General features: G+C 38.8%; 1 protein-coding gene across 1 annotated transcript in view; it reads left to right on the forward strand.

Moving 5' to 3' along the window:
• Nucleotides 1–15,961, forward strand: part of LOC116329418 (gamma-aminobutyric acid receptor subunit alpha-2) — a 41,323-nt gene that overhangs the window by 9,839 nt on the left and 15,523 nt on the right. The window contains exons 4-7 of the mRNA XM_031751429.2: nt 582–649; nt 3,666–3,886; nt 5,596–5,678; nt 6,422–6,565. Of these exons, the coding sequence (XP_031607289.2) occupies nt 582–649; nt 3,666–3,886; nt 5,596–5,678; nt 6,422–6,565 (516 nt within the window). The remainder of the gene's footprint in view (nt 1–581; nt 650–3,665; nt 3,887–5,595; nt 5,679–6,421; nt 6,566–15,961) is intronic.

Here is a 15,961-nt window from a genome sequence, read left to right on the forward strand (position 1 = left end):
TTTAATATGAACAAATAAACAGTTGCAAGGTTTAATATGTCATGATTGATGCTCATTAGAGTTTGCTGAATTTTAAGCTCTTATGTCCTGATAGATAAAACTTTGACAGTAGGTGAGGTGATCTTGCGCACATTATAGTTCCGTCTGTATGGTAATGATGACAAATAACTTCCTGAAACTACATCACACAAATAGAAATAATAACAATTGTAATAGTAATTGCTTTTAAAATGTGATAAGAGCAGCAGCAGTATTCCATGTAGCTCGGAGAAGGACTTACTTGATGAAGTTCTGATAAAGTATAAGATCTTTGTGCATGTGGCATTAGGACTCCAGCCCAGAAATGACTCCACTTATCCCAGCGAGGTAATTACTGATTATAGATACACTGATAAACTGAGTAGCTATTCCTGAAAATGAAAGAAAAAAAGATCAAAACTTTTGTTTAATACTCTGCAAATCACCTCGAGCTTCGAGGATACGTGGCAAACTTTTTGATCAGTACTAAAAATGAAAGAAAGTTCAGCGTAAATTCGCTTCTTTTGTGTCTTGATGTCTTTAACAGTTTTTCTCTGATCCAGACAGGGTAACTGAGGTGAAAACAAACATCTATGTTACCAGCTTTGGACCAGTTTCAGACACGGACATGGTGAGTGCAGCGTACGGACGTTTATTCACTCTGCTTACTGTCATTTCTCTCACAGCCTGCTCGTGCTTCAAGAAGAAACAGTTCTTCTTTTAATTTCACTTTCATTATGTCTTCCCCTCACATACAAACACACACAAACACACACAAACACATACAAACACATACAAACACACACAAACACACACAAACACATACAAACACATACAAACACACACAAACACACACAAACACATACAAACACACACAAACACACACAAACACATACAAACACATACAAACACACACAAACACATACAAACACATACAAACACATACAAACACTACAGTACTGAAGTAGGAAGAGTATTCCTCACTGTGTCACGATGTCTATTCATCTGACAATTTTCATCTCATAAATTATTGAAAGTCTTCTTGTTATTCAAGTCACTGCTTTGTTTATCCTGGGCTTTCCTGTTTCTCATTCTGAAACACGCGCCCACCTTCGCATCATATCATCAGCCTCCCTTCAATTGCTAAAGGCTCATTTTTCCAAGTGATTAATTCATCAATTCAGCAGTTAAGTTTAATGCAATGGTCTCTGAAAAACATGTGAACAAGACGGCTCTCGGCCAAACATAAACCAGCACTTATAGAGAGTGGGACAAAGGCACCGAATAATAAATCTTTGAGGCTAAAATTTATTTAAATTTATTTATTTATTTAAAATCATATGGCAAAAATCCCAGATCCAAATCACCGCCCACATCTCATCAGCTAATTGGCCCAGAGGGTGATCTGTCGGCCAAATTATTTCTGATGTCTCCTTTTAAAAACATCTTGAACATAAACAGATGGACAGACAGACAAACAGCTCAAAGGAAAATTTCCTTTCCTTCAGTTTCATTGGCTGAGGCCGTCACTGATGACCTCGCTTATAACCCAAGGAGGAAGTCACTGCTAAAATCATCCCTTATATTCAGGTTTGGAAACATATTACTTAGTTTAAAATATATTATTTATCCCAGGCTCTGCTGTGAGATATAGGCCTCATAAAAAATGAGAAACAGGATGAAATATTCTCATCTGATCTGTCTCCTTTATTCAGATACTCTAGAGCAATTCAGACGATTGCTGAGGTGGCCACATATACGATTTATATAAGGTCCACCGAAAGGAAGAAAAATAATAAGATGAAAAATTAAAAAAATGAAGAGTATTTACTTTAGGGGACTTAGTCACAAAAATGAGCAATCTATATTTACTATACAAATGAAATACAGATACAGTCAGATAGCATAAGGCTGCCAGCCCTGCATTTGAAGTGTACCTCTTATTCTCATTCACATAGTCAAAAAGCAGAAAAAATAGTAAACACAGAGACGTCACATTACAGTTATTTACTGGCTTTTCCTGACAAGTGATAAACCTGGAAATTCAGTTTGTTATTTGCTTAATAAATAACAGTTTCTAAAATATTTATATTTTATTGTGTCTGTCTAACAGTTGGACTCCAACTGTTTGGAGACAGGTTGTCTCTCCCCAGGAGACCTGTGCAATTTCTTTGCAATTAAAAGTGGTTGACAGTTCAAACATGTGTTGCACAAATAACCTCTCAGTGACCAGTCTGTTGCCTCAACCACTTGAAATCAGTCTTTGACACCAAAAAAATTCACCAGGCAACCACAAATGTTTCCTTGTTGCAAGATAGTTGTCCTACTTTTGCTCTAGTGTGATTGAGCCACCATCACTACGTAAGACAGCCTAGTTCACTTGCTTACTGTGACCATTAACGGCTTTTATCATGTCGAAATGTAGAAAGAAAATTGACATGAAGAAAAAAAATTATACTGGGTTCTATTGAGAAATCATCCAGAAATGGAAATTCAGCTGATGTCACTGAGAGCCAGAAAAAAAAATGTGTGAAAATGAGTATTTTTGATCAGTCTAAAGTCTGAGCTTTTTTCCTCACTGGCATTTCAAACAATGACCTCATCGTTTTTAAACTTCAGCCATGTTTGGTATGAGAATTCTCTTCATATCTTATGAACAAAAAAGTTTTTAAAAAGGAAAACAACCAAAAAAGCTCTTATTTTGTAAACCAGCTCCATTTTAGCTCCCAGCAAAAAGGAGTAACATTGTATTCTTGTCATGGATTAATGCATAGTGCTTACTTTGAGACATCACAGTGGTATATGTAGGAGTTACCCAAAATAAACCAGTGTGCACAAACATCAAAATGAAGGACCACGCTTCCCAGTCTGATGCTGAGGTGGATGAATGTGTTTTTAATAATTTAGAAGGATGCAGAAAGTTTTAGAAGGAAGCTCAAAGAAAACATTTACAGTTAGCCTAAACGTATGCGTCGTAAGAACAGCTTACTGACCTAATTTATGCTCCGTCTTTCAACAACCACACTTTTCACATTCAGACATCTTTTAATGACTTTTGCTGTAACTTTACTAAAATGAGACCTGAACTAAAATACTAAAGCAGGCCGTTTCAGAGACCGAGCTGCTATACCATAAAATCCACCGTTTCAATGTCCCGACATCTAAAGGTCACAGGCTTTGCAACTATGACGAGTAAAAAGGGAAAAAAAGTATCTCTTTCTGCTTCTCACCCTCACTTGCTGTGTGTGAATCACACAGACACGAACATTCACACGTATACACATTTCACGGTGGACTGATTTCTGCCCTAAATCCTTGCTTGTGTGTGGTGTCTTTTGACAACACAGTATTGCAGGTTAAGGGGGTCGTGTTGGCCTCAGAGTCAGCTTAGGAAAACAGCAACTGAGTAAGCTGTGAAGGAACAGGGCGAGTGTGGGCCTCACCTTCATGGAGACCCGCTATTTGGAAACAGGGAAAGCCCTACAGAGCTGGCAGGTGAAGTTAGTTGTGATGAACTGCCCATCAGTGCACAGTTTAGCATTTTTGGAGTGGGAATGAGCCTTGTTTTAATACATGGGGAACCTAAGTCATAAGAGAAGTAATAATATAGTGAGATTAATTCACGAACGTATCTCATCTTTTCTCAGGAGTACACCATAGATGTTTTCTTCCGGCAAAGCTGGAAGGACGAGAGGTTGAAATTCCATGGGCCAATGAATATTTTGCCCCTGAACAACCTGATGGCGAGTAAGATTTGGACCCCGGACACCTTCTTTCACAACGGGAAAAAGTCCGTGGCACATAACATGACCATGCCTAATAAACTGCTGAGGATCAAAGATGACGGGACACTGCTGTACACCATGAGGTAACTCAAGGCACAGAAGCAAAAAGACAGAAACAGTGAGAATCGCTTGGATAATATACGTTTGCTGTCTAACTGAGGGTTAGTTAGAAACACTGATTACATCTATAAGGCAAACATGAAGCTCTTGCTAGCAATGTGTTAGCTTATGTTTACACGTAATGTCACATCATCACTGGAACCTGAAAGACTAAACGAGGCATTTCTCTGCTGCCCAGCACTGGATTTAAATACACGTCTTTAACTCTGCCACAAGCTCAACAGCCACAGCTGCTTCCAGTCAATCCATCCTTCTGCAGAGTCAGTTCAGACTGGCTCAGGTTGGATTTGGAGAAGTAAGACAAAAAATGATGATGGAAATAGACTTAGATGTGAATTGTTTAATTTTTCACCACAGCCACAGAAACTCGACTCCAGTGACCCTGAAACTAAAAACCAGTGGGTCATTGTTAAATGGATAGGTAATGTTAGTGCCCCCCCCCTTCCCACACAAAAATACGGATAACTACATTTTCATCATGGTCCCAATATAAAGGGAAGCTTTTACACTTATACTACCTGTATGTTTATAAATCAAACATGTTATAAAGTGTTTATTACATCTAAAGAGCCCACAGTTAGCTGTTTTCCCTCTCATGTCACTTCCCCTTTCTCCAGGAAGCTGCATGACAACGTTAACTATAAGAAGGGCTTGTTTGAGACATGAACCCGGGAACTCTCAAAGCCAGGCTGCTGGATACAGCTTCATATTTGCCTAAGAGACACGAGAGTCCACAAACTTTCCTAAAATAGAGAGAAAGAAAAAGAGAAATGACTTGGATGGAACGCTTTTCTTGCTAAAGCAAGCGTGAATACAGCAGCAACACAGAATCCCATTTGTTCACATGTATTTTTCATGCCTCCTGTTTCTCGCATTCAATGCTATGCTTGAATGCTATTTCAAAAAAGTCAATGGAAACATAAAATTTTGTAATAATATTAATTATAATAACTTGCTTAACAAATTTAGACCACTTGTCAGAAAAACATTAAATCTGTTTTAGAAAAAACAAAAATTACTGAGTTCATTGCAGGAGATTCATGTTTTTTACCTAAATTTGTGCCGGCACACTCGACTCTGAGAAGTGACATTCAAACAGTAAAAGTAATTTTTCTGTTTAGAAACACAAACATCTGTAATTTGGCATCTCAGTAAAACTAATAATGTGCTTTATTATTTTTTCTGCTTTTTTGTAAAATAGCCAAGTTGAAGATTCGTGGATAACAATAAGAATTAGAGCACTGAAAACATTATTTTGTATAAACAGCCTGTCCTGGTAGATTAACCATTATACATTAAAAAATGATTTTTGGTAATTACCGGTATTGTTAATTTCGGCAGCTGTGGCATAAACCTTACATTGGTCTGATACATTTGTAAGCACTGTGTATTTTTGCAGTGGTTGGATATTGTCTTAAACAGCACACAGCTATGCGCATTCTTAGCACAGAGCTAACCTACAGTGTCACCATCTCTGCTGGTCTCTGCAGCACTTCGTTTGTTTTGCTCCGCTGATTACAGTTAAGATGAATTATTCTTGTTTCAAGGCATTACAGATGGGAAGTGTCTTGAATAGTGCATGAGGCTTGTGAGTCTATTTTTCTTTCTATCTGTGCTGTATACTTTTCATGCATTTGCAAAGTCTCCTCCATTTTCTGTGAATTGGATGCAGGTTAACTGTGCATGCAGAGTGCCCAATGCATCTGGAGGATTTCCCCATGGACTCTCATTCCTGTCCACTAAAATTTGGCAGCTGTGAGTAACTCTGATGATGATAGTGCCTGAGGGAACTCAAAAGTAAAATGCTGCTTTGTTTCTTTTTTTGTTTTTTCTTTCCTTCCTTCTTCTCACTGGTCCTTTGGCGAGAGAGGAGCCTCAGGAACAAGTGAAGCTAGAATGCATGGCTCAGTTTTTTGGCAGTGGCACAAACAACACTACGGATAGAGCACTAATTGGAAAAGTCACTGGGAAAAATGGGGAAACCAATGCTAAGCTCATCCAAATATTTTTGTTGGGTATTTAATTCTGCTAATGCTTCTTCACATTTGGATGGAATTTTTTGCTTTAAGCTGTTTCAAGATGTTGCTTTAAAAGCAATAATTATCCTAACTCAGTGGGTCATGTCTGAAATGCCTTGATGTCCTGTCTTCTTTATGTGGTGATCGACAGTATTTCACATGCTACTGTGCAACATGACTGACAGAATATTTCAATTCCTGAATGTACTGAAGTAAAAATGTTCCCCTGTTTCATTAGACATCCTCAGCTCAGCAGACACACTCTCATATCCCATATTCAGTAAATTCTGTAGCTGACTGAAAAGGGCAAATGTCACTGATATCTTGTTGGTGTTTCACAAGTGACATCGTCAAGCAGTGAGGGGCTTTGTTTCTCTCAGCAGTATCATTTAAACACAATGTAAAAGGTGGCTTTTCATGTGGATTTTTGAAAAATGTATCAGTTTACCTCCCATGGGTCTACCCTCTTCCTCTTTTCAGATGCCTACACAATCTCAGAGGTGACTTACGCTTGGACTCGCAATGCTTCCGAGTCTGTTGTAGTGGAAGGAGAAAGCTCTCGGCTGAACCAGTACGACCTGCTTGGGCAAACGGTCGGACAAGAAACTATCAAATCCAGTACAGGTAAGAGTCTGTCAAAGCCTGTTGGGAGTTAAATCCACCTCTTGATCCTTTTTTCTTCTCCTCACTGACTTCATCCACAGACATTTTCTGACATTTTCAAATACTAGAGAATAATGAACATTTGCCAGATTGGTTCCAGCTCGTATGCAGCAAAAAAAGTGAGTATTTCTATTACACCCTTTGGTGACTAAACACTAAACACTGAAGCCGTAAGAATCTGTTGTATGCCTTCCACTGCATCCACTTTGTGGAGTCAGCAACCTGAATATCTTTCTCACTTCCAAAGTGTTTTAGTGTGAAAATCAAACTGAACTGTGATTTTGTGCTTGTTTGGGAGGATGCGGAGATTGTCCACCTCCTACATGTTGCAGGAGGCGGCCGTAAGCCCGCTGTGACACGCTTTGCTAAGTTTTGTCTTTATATTACTCACTTTATTTGGCTTGGAAAATGCAGAGAGATCTTTGCTCTGGCTTTTGCATGGAAATCATTTGACATAACAGGGATTTGGTCTTTTCTACTGCACTGGTCTATATTTTGTTATTGTGTGTTTATCCTGGTTTGGAGACCCAAAAGCTGCATGGCAGGTGAGCTGATACAGTGACGAGCCTTTTTACTTGTTTGGAGAACAAAGACTGGCCATTTATTTGGGTGGATTTTTTTACATTTACCAGTAAAAAAATAAGACATGCTGATGCATTACTAGAAGCAACGAAATATAAGTAGCTTGCTTACTAGGTTTGATAAGGAGGCATTTGACTCTTCATGAGACATTGACTAGTGATTTAAATGCAGACAGAATAGTAATCTTTGCATCCTGGTCTATCTTGAGCAACAAATGAGTGAATGTCAGCATGAAAACGATCACTAAGCTGACTGAACAACAGTTAAAATGGATTTAGAGCAACAGATTGTCATATTTTACTAGACCCTCGGACAAATCCTTGAAACATCAGCACTGAGTAGCAAAAGCATGGCTGATCATCAACATCAGTATTTACTACGAGGGTGACTTGAACTGAAATCTCAGACTGAGCTGCTATTTGTGGCACCTCTGGAGAAATGTTATGCTTGCAGTTTGTTGTCTTTGCACAGCTGACACAGAGGAGCAGACACACTCTTATACATGACTTATCTTAACCTGCCATCATTCACTTAAGGAATCACAAGTTAGAACTTGTGATGCACTAGGCTGTAAAACATGTTATAGAAACAGTGAATCTGATGTTAATTTCACTGAATGGATCAGGATTTTCCTCCCATCTCCTATCTGGAGATCTGCAGAGATGGAACGCGCCACATATGGCGCCTCCACAGGAAATGGAAGAAGAAGGCTCAAGTTCATCATCAAAGTAGACTGTAGTGGACTACTTAATTTTTAATCTATTTAGTTGACAGCATGTTGTGTTGTTGCACTTTGAGATGATTTCAGATGAAATTTTTAAGTTGCCACGCCTGACTGAATGATTCTTTCTACAAAGGGGATTTAGATCCTTCATTAAAATAACAGTTAATGTTTTGCATTGTTAGGTTTGATTGCATCCGTTATGTCCACAACAGGAAAACTAAGACTAAAAATAAGCAAAATATAAAATATATTCTAAATGAGTTGTTCTGTGTTTTAGTTATGAACCTACTTGGATAAAGTTCTTGCTCATTTTATAAATACATTCACTAATGTATGCTTGTCTGCTCTAATGTTATTGGCTTTACCATGATGCTTGCATACTATATCATTTATACAGGGTATACGGCTAACTAGCTTAACATTACTACTGTATTTAAAAGACAGACCTGGATTTTTTGGAAAACAAGCCAGGGGTAACAGCTGTGCTTGTAAAAACTCTGTAGATGAGCCCACTCCCCAGCTGACCTCAGAAAACACTTTTCTGGTGAGTTTTTTGTCTCAATTGCTGATTTCAGGTCTTATTTTTAGAAGCATGTTGCTGATTTTGTGGTTATGGTCCCATTAACCACTAAATAGATGGTAAACTTCTGTTTAGCAAAACTTCCAAGGACAAGAAGTATTCCATGCTACATCATTCTGTATGGTTTTAGGTTGTAAAAAAAATAATTTTTAGTTGGTCTGAGAGGTGTGTGCTCAGGTGAGTTAGGATGGACACTGACCAATCAGAGATAAACCTCCCCCATCTGTACGAATCAATTGGCTAACCCTCAAAAAGCCCATCAAAACATAAATAGACAATAGAGAGCCCTTATATTCAAACTTTATGTCTGATACTGATATTGGTGATTTGAAAAACTGATATATTGGCCAATTTTTTCTTCTTTCAGACACGCAACTATGCATCATCTACACACGTAACATGCTTGAAGTGTTTTTGTAAATTCTGAAAACAGTTCTCTTGTTACACTCTTTTCCTCCTTGATTATATGTAGAATACAAGGACTAAATAGATGTTTTTCATTCTGGTCTTAAAGTTTGAGCTGGGTTTTTAAAGCACAGTGAAACATGTTGTCTTGAAGCTTTGCTGGCTATACACAGAAATAGAAATATGCACTATCCGAGGCAATCGGTTGTCAAGTTAAATTATTTTAAAAAATTGTTCTAACAAGCATATCGTTGACAAAGTTCAGAAAAAAAACAACCAAATCCATACCAAAAAACAGAGTAAGAGATAATGAGGATTAAAAATAGAAGCAATACACTTCTACATACGCCAACACAGATGCCAAGAAACAAGATCGGAACTTGTGTGTGTGTGAAGATGAAAGCAACACCATCACTGTCCAAGATGTAGGAAACACATAGATGTAACTTGAAAGATTAGATCAAAAAAGCTGGTTGTAAGATGTGGTGACTAAACATGCCGCGAGTCTGAATTTAAATACCGAGGCAGCATGAGGCTACCAGGCTTCTTCTAAAAGGATGAGAGGATGATGGCAGCTGTTTTCCTTCAAATGCTGGAAGCGACAGAAATCTGACTTTGCGATGGCAGATGATGTGATGCAATAAGCAAATCACTGATAAAGGGTATGTAATGCACTGTAAGTTAGTGAGACGAATGATATGTTCTTGTCTTGGTTTTGTGAGGATTGTGTTCACATAAAGACAAGAAAAATGTTACATTTACCTTTATTTACAAGATCTGCTTTATATTTCCTTTTTATATCCTTATTATATTATTGTAACATCACATTTGATTCTATCATAAACTATAATGCAAAATAAAAATGGAAATCTGAATTGTTTGGGGAAAATGGCCCCCTGTTGGTAAAGCTGCCTGCTGTAGCAATACCGTGTAGCAGAATGAAATTCACAGCATAGTGATAAGTAACATGCAGGAACCATTGCAAGTAATCCCCCAACAGTTATTAATTTAGAAATAAATACCCCCCAGGGTGCCTACAAACAGAGCAGAACCAAAGCAGGTGGAGGCTGGGTGGAGTGGAGCAGCAGTAACATCGACAAGCATAAATAGGCCACCTGATCGGTGCAGTGAGATGTGATGGGGTGGATGTGGTTGGTTAGCTGTTGTAGCAGAGTGGGAGCACTGTGGTATGGGGAGTTAACACAGTGCTGTTTATCACAGAACAAACAGCAGCAGTCATGTAATAATAATAACAACAATAATGATAAAAATAATGACGATGTCGGGGGTAAGAATGATTGAAGCAGAGCCTGGAGGATGACAAAACAGACCTGACAGATGAACCAACTTCAGTGGACACTCAATTTATTATGGTGCATGTTGTCATGGTGACAATGGATGTTGCCATGGTCGCATAAGCATAAACTAATCAAAAAGTACCTATATAGCACTATTCCAAACACAAGTCACAAAGGGCTTAACAAGCAACGTTTAAAGAAAAGTGAGAAAAGTATAATAAAAGTAAAAAATAGATGCTTAAGAAGTGATGGACTGGCTTTATTATAGCATCTTCTCATCTCACTAACTGATTTTTTTCACTGATTTATAAATTATACATAATTTTAAAGTTAGTCTCATCTGGTACTAATTTTATTTCTATAATAAATCTAGAGAAATACAAGTGCAATGTTGTCCCCCCAAAATACAGTGGCATAAATGTAAAAAGTGAAATTTGCCGTCAAATTTAATGTTGCATAGTTACAAAGACATGTCCTTTATGGCACTGGCAAGATAGAAAAGTCTTGATTAGCCTTAAAGGCTACTTTACACCTAAAACAATAAGTTTACCCAACCAATTAGAATTACTGAATGTACTTTCTGCAGCATTTCACAGAGCAGCATCTGTGGTGTAGGTCAAGTAAATTGCAGAGGATGAGAGATCTGAAAGCATCCAGTATACTCTGTGTCGCTGAGTGACAGCACTGATCTAATTTTAGTAATGCTACTTCTGAGGAAAACCTGACAGAAGAAACCTTTCTGGATATGCAGCTCTTGCAAGATGATGATAGAAGTCACGGTGATTATAGTGGTGAGAATGGGAAAGTAGGCTGTAATTGCTGGAAGACTGACGTTGTGCCCCCCACCCCACCATCTTTTAAATCTGTATTGTTTGTACATGGACTGATTGATTCTGGCTATTTAAAGATAAAGTATTGTCAGTTTGGATTAATCAGTTTAAAGAACGCTGAAACTTCCTTTGAAAATGTATCAGCCCTAGCAGGGGCTAAATTAGCTAAAAAGGGGGAAAAGCACTGTTTTGAACCTCTCAGGGAAGAAAGTGAGATCAGAGTGGAAATGTGAATAATGCCTGGGATGGATTATCACAAATGTAAAGAATGAGTTACATTTGATGATCAGGCAAGAGTTTGAGAAATTTGCTCCTGTGGAGGATACTGACCTGAGGGTTATTGCCTGCAGACTTTAAAGGTACACATAAGGCAAGAGTGGGTGGTTTACAAAGCTTTGCTGTGGAGTTGGATGTCTTTTGTATGTGCCTGAGCGTGGAGAGTGAGTCCCCCTTTTCTCACAAGATGTTCTACTTTTTTCATTTCTGGAACTTTTTTCATGCTGGAGCTTCGATGTATTTCAGGATAGAGTAGGTGAAAGTACTGAAGAAAAAAACCCACAAGATCTAAACCTGTGTTCTTGTATCAAAGTCTAAGACCATATTTACTGAAATATGTTTGATCATTCTGCTTTTAATAGAACTAAAAAAGGACTAGTTTTTTCTTTCTTTCTTTCTTTTTTAATTAGTCAGCTGTGAATTTAAATACAGGCTGAAATTATAGCTACAATGTTGGGTTTTAGTTTGAAGTTACACCGGAGAATGAATATGTGCATGCTACTGCATCCCTGAGTGTTCCACCAATGTTCCCTTTGGGTATCAATTACCAGTACACAGTATTTCCCCAGTGAAATCCCCTATCAAGGGAATCCCGTCTGCAGTTTTATTATGTAAGAATACCCTTTCATGGACTAAATTCTCCTATATAGGTTAAATGGTGTTTGATGCCTTGGTGGAAGGCAGAATGGCTGCCAGTGGCTGTTTCTCTTGTTTAGCTAGTCACTCCACATTATCTGATTGGCTGACTTTAAATTAATCATTCATTACTAGTGTGTCAGTGTGTGGTGTAGTGTACTTGCAAACTAGGTCATTTGGCACGAACTAATGCACTCTCTGGCTTTACAGGGACGGACATCTTGCATAAGCCTGTGAACATACCAAGACACTGTTAGAAGAATCTCACAATTCAAAATATATGTTTGTTGTCTCAGAAACATCTTTTTGTTGAATGCATTATTCATGAATATCCATGCCTGAACAGAGCTGAATGTAGTGATGCTTTACTTCACACACAGTGTGGATTGTACTACTAAAGGACAGCTTAGCTAAAGTGTTTTTTCTTGTTTGTTAAAATGCCTAAAATGCTTCCCCCTTCCCCCACACATGCAGCCTGTTAAAAATAGCATTCATTTAGAGTTGTTTCTGTACATTTAGCAAATCACATACTCTTAGCTCTTAAGGGTCTCCTGGGGGGTACTTCTGGCTCTTTAGCTGCTAAATACTCCACTATATTCATTAGCAAGTTGCTAACTTCATCATTTTGTTGGTTTGTTGCTGGGCAGCTTTTAGTTTATTTTGGCTTTTCTGCTGATACTAGCTGCAGGCGTACAGCTGTCAAAAACCCTCTACTAAATCAGTAGCATTGTGAGACGCCTTATAACTCACTAGTTAGAGCATGCATCCCACGTACAGAGGCTCATACATTAATGTGGCATGCTTAGGTTTTGATTTACTGTACTACCCCGTTCCCTCATCACGCCTCCCCGTGGTATCTGTAACTGCTGCTGTTGAATAAAGAAAAACAAAGAGTAAAACTATGGCTTTTAAAAAGTGTTAGTTTTGAGGCTCAGCATATTTTATTTTGGCATGTGACCATATTTGGAGAACAAAATAGAGCAGACATATTAGTAGCTAATGCTGGCTGTCTAGCTTAGCTAGGTAGTCAAAAGCTGTGTCCCAAAACGTAGGCCGCATCCTTCGGAGGACCCGGCCTTCGCGGTCTACGTGGGCCGGGTCCTTCGAAGACCGAGAAGGCCGGAAGTGCGAGGCTGTGAAATTGGACGGTCTAGCCTTCAGATTTGCGTCACCGCTGTGTCGGTGGAGTTTAATAAACTTGGCCGTCTGCTCCTTGCTATTTAAAATATAACAGGACACTGGCGTAAATTCTCGACCGTCTCACACTTCTGTTTAATCAGTTTTCTGTTTGACGTTTATTCAGCTGTGTGAAAATCCCGGAGGAACCCACCCGATGGATTAATAAAGGTTTATTTAATCTAATAATCTAATAACTTTGATCTCAGCCAACCCGATTTACTCACGAACAAATAAAACACAGAAAAAAGCCAAACAATAACATTTTTAAGTTATCTGAGTGACTTATATATCATGTTTAACCTGAGTAGCGAAAGACCGCGGGGGTCTGAAAACGATGAAGCCGGGAGTCCGCTGCTCTCGCCGGCTCGAGTGACCATTGAACCCCCCGGCTAGCTATCGAGCGGGTGGGTAAAGACGTCTCCGAAAATGTCGGCGCACTTTTGCAAATATGCGATGTCTTGATAAACCAAGCAGATATTTGAAGTTTACACAATTTCTCGCCTGAAAATGTGTTAAAGTTTATTTCGTGACCCAGAAAGATTGGTAAGAGTAATTTTAAAACTTAGTAGCGGCCGCCATTGTTGGAAACTGAAATTGGCTGGGCCGCACTATGAATTCTGGGATATGGTGGGCCACGAAGGACACACCCGACCCATCCTTCAAATTCGGGGAAATGAAGGACGCATTTGTCGGCCGCATTTGAAGGAGTCGACAAATTGGGACAGCCTTCGTCGCCTGGTTGTGACGTAATTGGCCTTCAAATGCGGCCTCCAGAGGATGCAGCCGACGTTTTGGGACACAGCTAATGGGACACTAATAATGCTAGGGATCCTCCTGAAGGCAAAAAATTCCCATCATTGTGTGACTCCTCTTGTTGTAAAAAGCTTCCAAGTTATATGAAAGTGTATGGCCTCGTTGCTGACCCCTTTAATGAATTTTCTGTTGACTTCATGAGTTCAGTCTCTGTATTCAGGTCATACTGACAGGAATTTGATTTTATGTGGTACACGGCGCTCAAAAATCTGTCAAAAAACATTTTAGTATGACTTTGGTAAGCTACGAAGCCGCACCGCTTGATGGATTGTCAGAGATATTAAGTAGTCAGGAGCCTCGTGGAGTAATCTGGGTCCAAAACTCTGTCAGCTTCAGGTCCCAAAGTCAAACGAACACTGCGGCATCACTGAGAGTTAAAAACTGTCTAAATTCTTTCATCTTTAATAAAATGATCAGTGTTGCTGCTTTACCAGGTGTAACAATTAAGTTTAACATCCAGGCATCCATGAAAACAGAATTTATTACATTTAACAAAGTTAGAAGTTAGCAGGAAGTTAGCTCGCTAGCTTCCACCTAAACATGATATAGCATGTTCTGACTGAGAGATTTCTGAAACATTCAAACGTACAGCTCTGCTATCACTTCTGACATAAATGAGGACAGAAAACTAAACAGCAGTGACGTTTGTAGGGTTACTGAAGTTGGGCTAGCTGGTATATAATGATGTGCAGAATTGGAGGAAGCAAGAGGAATGAGTTGAGTAAAGTTGTTTCGCTTAATTTTCGCTTAATGCGCCTTATAATCCGGTGCGCCTTATGGTTCGACAAATACAGTAGGCTAATTTTAAGGTTATTATTAGAGTCAGAAAAGGGAGAATATCCAGGATATGCTCACTGGGTAAAAATATGTCAGTCAGAAGTATTTAGCCAACAATGTACTGTTTCTGTACATTGTGTAATTTCATGGTAATTTTGCAGAAAAACAAACAATATTTCTCATTACTCATTTCTTACATGGATTTTTTTTTTAAATTTACGCTGCACCTACAGTTTAATTATTTCTTTATTTCCTGTAAAAACATCATTTGCTATCCCTTTATTCTAATGTACTTATCTAATTGTAGGTAACTATAATTACATCTTGTAACAAAAAAATACTGAAATTCCATTCAGTTACAGGGGAATTACAACCTTAGTCGTGGGCCGAATTATAAAATGTTATCAAAATATTATCCTTGCCTGGAAAACCATTCAGTCTGACCAACATGACAGGAACTAGGATGTGTACAAAAATAATCAATGTATAGCATCAGTTGTTCGAATAGTAATTCTATAGCATTTCCAAATAACACATATTCCTTCAGTTTCCTTTGTATTGCACGTTCCCAGAGACTGAGGTGTTCTCATCCATTTAGAAGGGAACCTTGTTTCCTACACTTGTTTCGTGCTTCAGTGGGCAACATGACAGGATTACTATCTTCATGCTATAATTGTCTTCCCTCTAAGTGAAGCGATCACAGTCTTTTCCAGAGAAGACTCATCAGCATCCATATCCTTGCTTGTATATCCCCTTCCCCCATTCCACAACACAAGCACCGGGACCGGCATGCAAATTAAATTACAGAAGATACAGTGCTCCATAGAGAGTACTGACAGTGCACTCGATTCCTCCAAATTCCTGTGCTAGTATGTATGACTGTGTCAGAGAAAGAATAAGTCTTCACGTAACTGCTAGGAACACAAGCAGTACAGCTACAGTGCAATTAAAGAAAGAGAGGGAATATTACAAAAAAACATCTTTTGGGATTATTCTGTGGAACTGACTTCCCTTCTACCCCCTCCTTCCCACTGCTGAAAAAGACTTTCCTCTTGCCAAGTGGCAGCGTATATCAAGGCCTTCATTTCAAAATCATAGCAAATGAGCTATGTTTCTCTGTTCTGTTGCCATTGGTAACACATCTTTTTCTTCCCATGTCTAATCTTGGCTTCTCTTTGAGATATCTTCTGTTTGGAAAGACTGCCTGATACTGCAGCACTGGCACGGCTTCACCGCCTTGTCAGCTATTAGGCTTTG

This window comes from Oreochromis aureus, linkage group 2 (assembly GCF_013358895.1).
Source record: "Oreochromis aureus strain Israel breed Guangdong linkage group 2, ZZ_aureus, whole genome shotgun sequence".
NCBI lineage: Eukaryota > Metazoa > Chordata > Actinopteri > Cichliformes > Cichlidae > Oreochromis > Oreochromis aureus.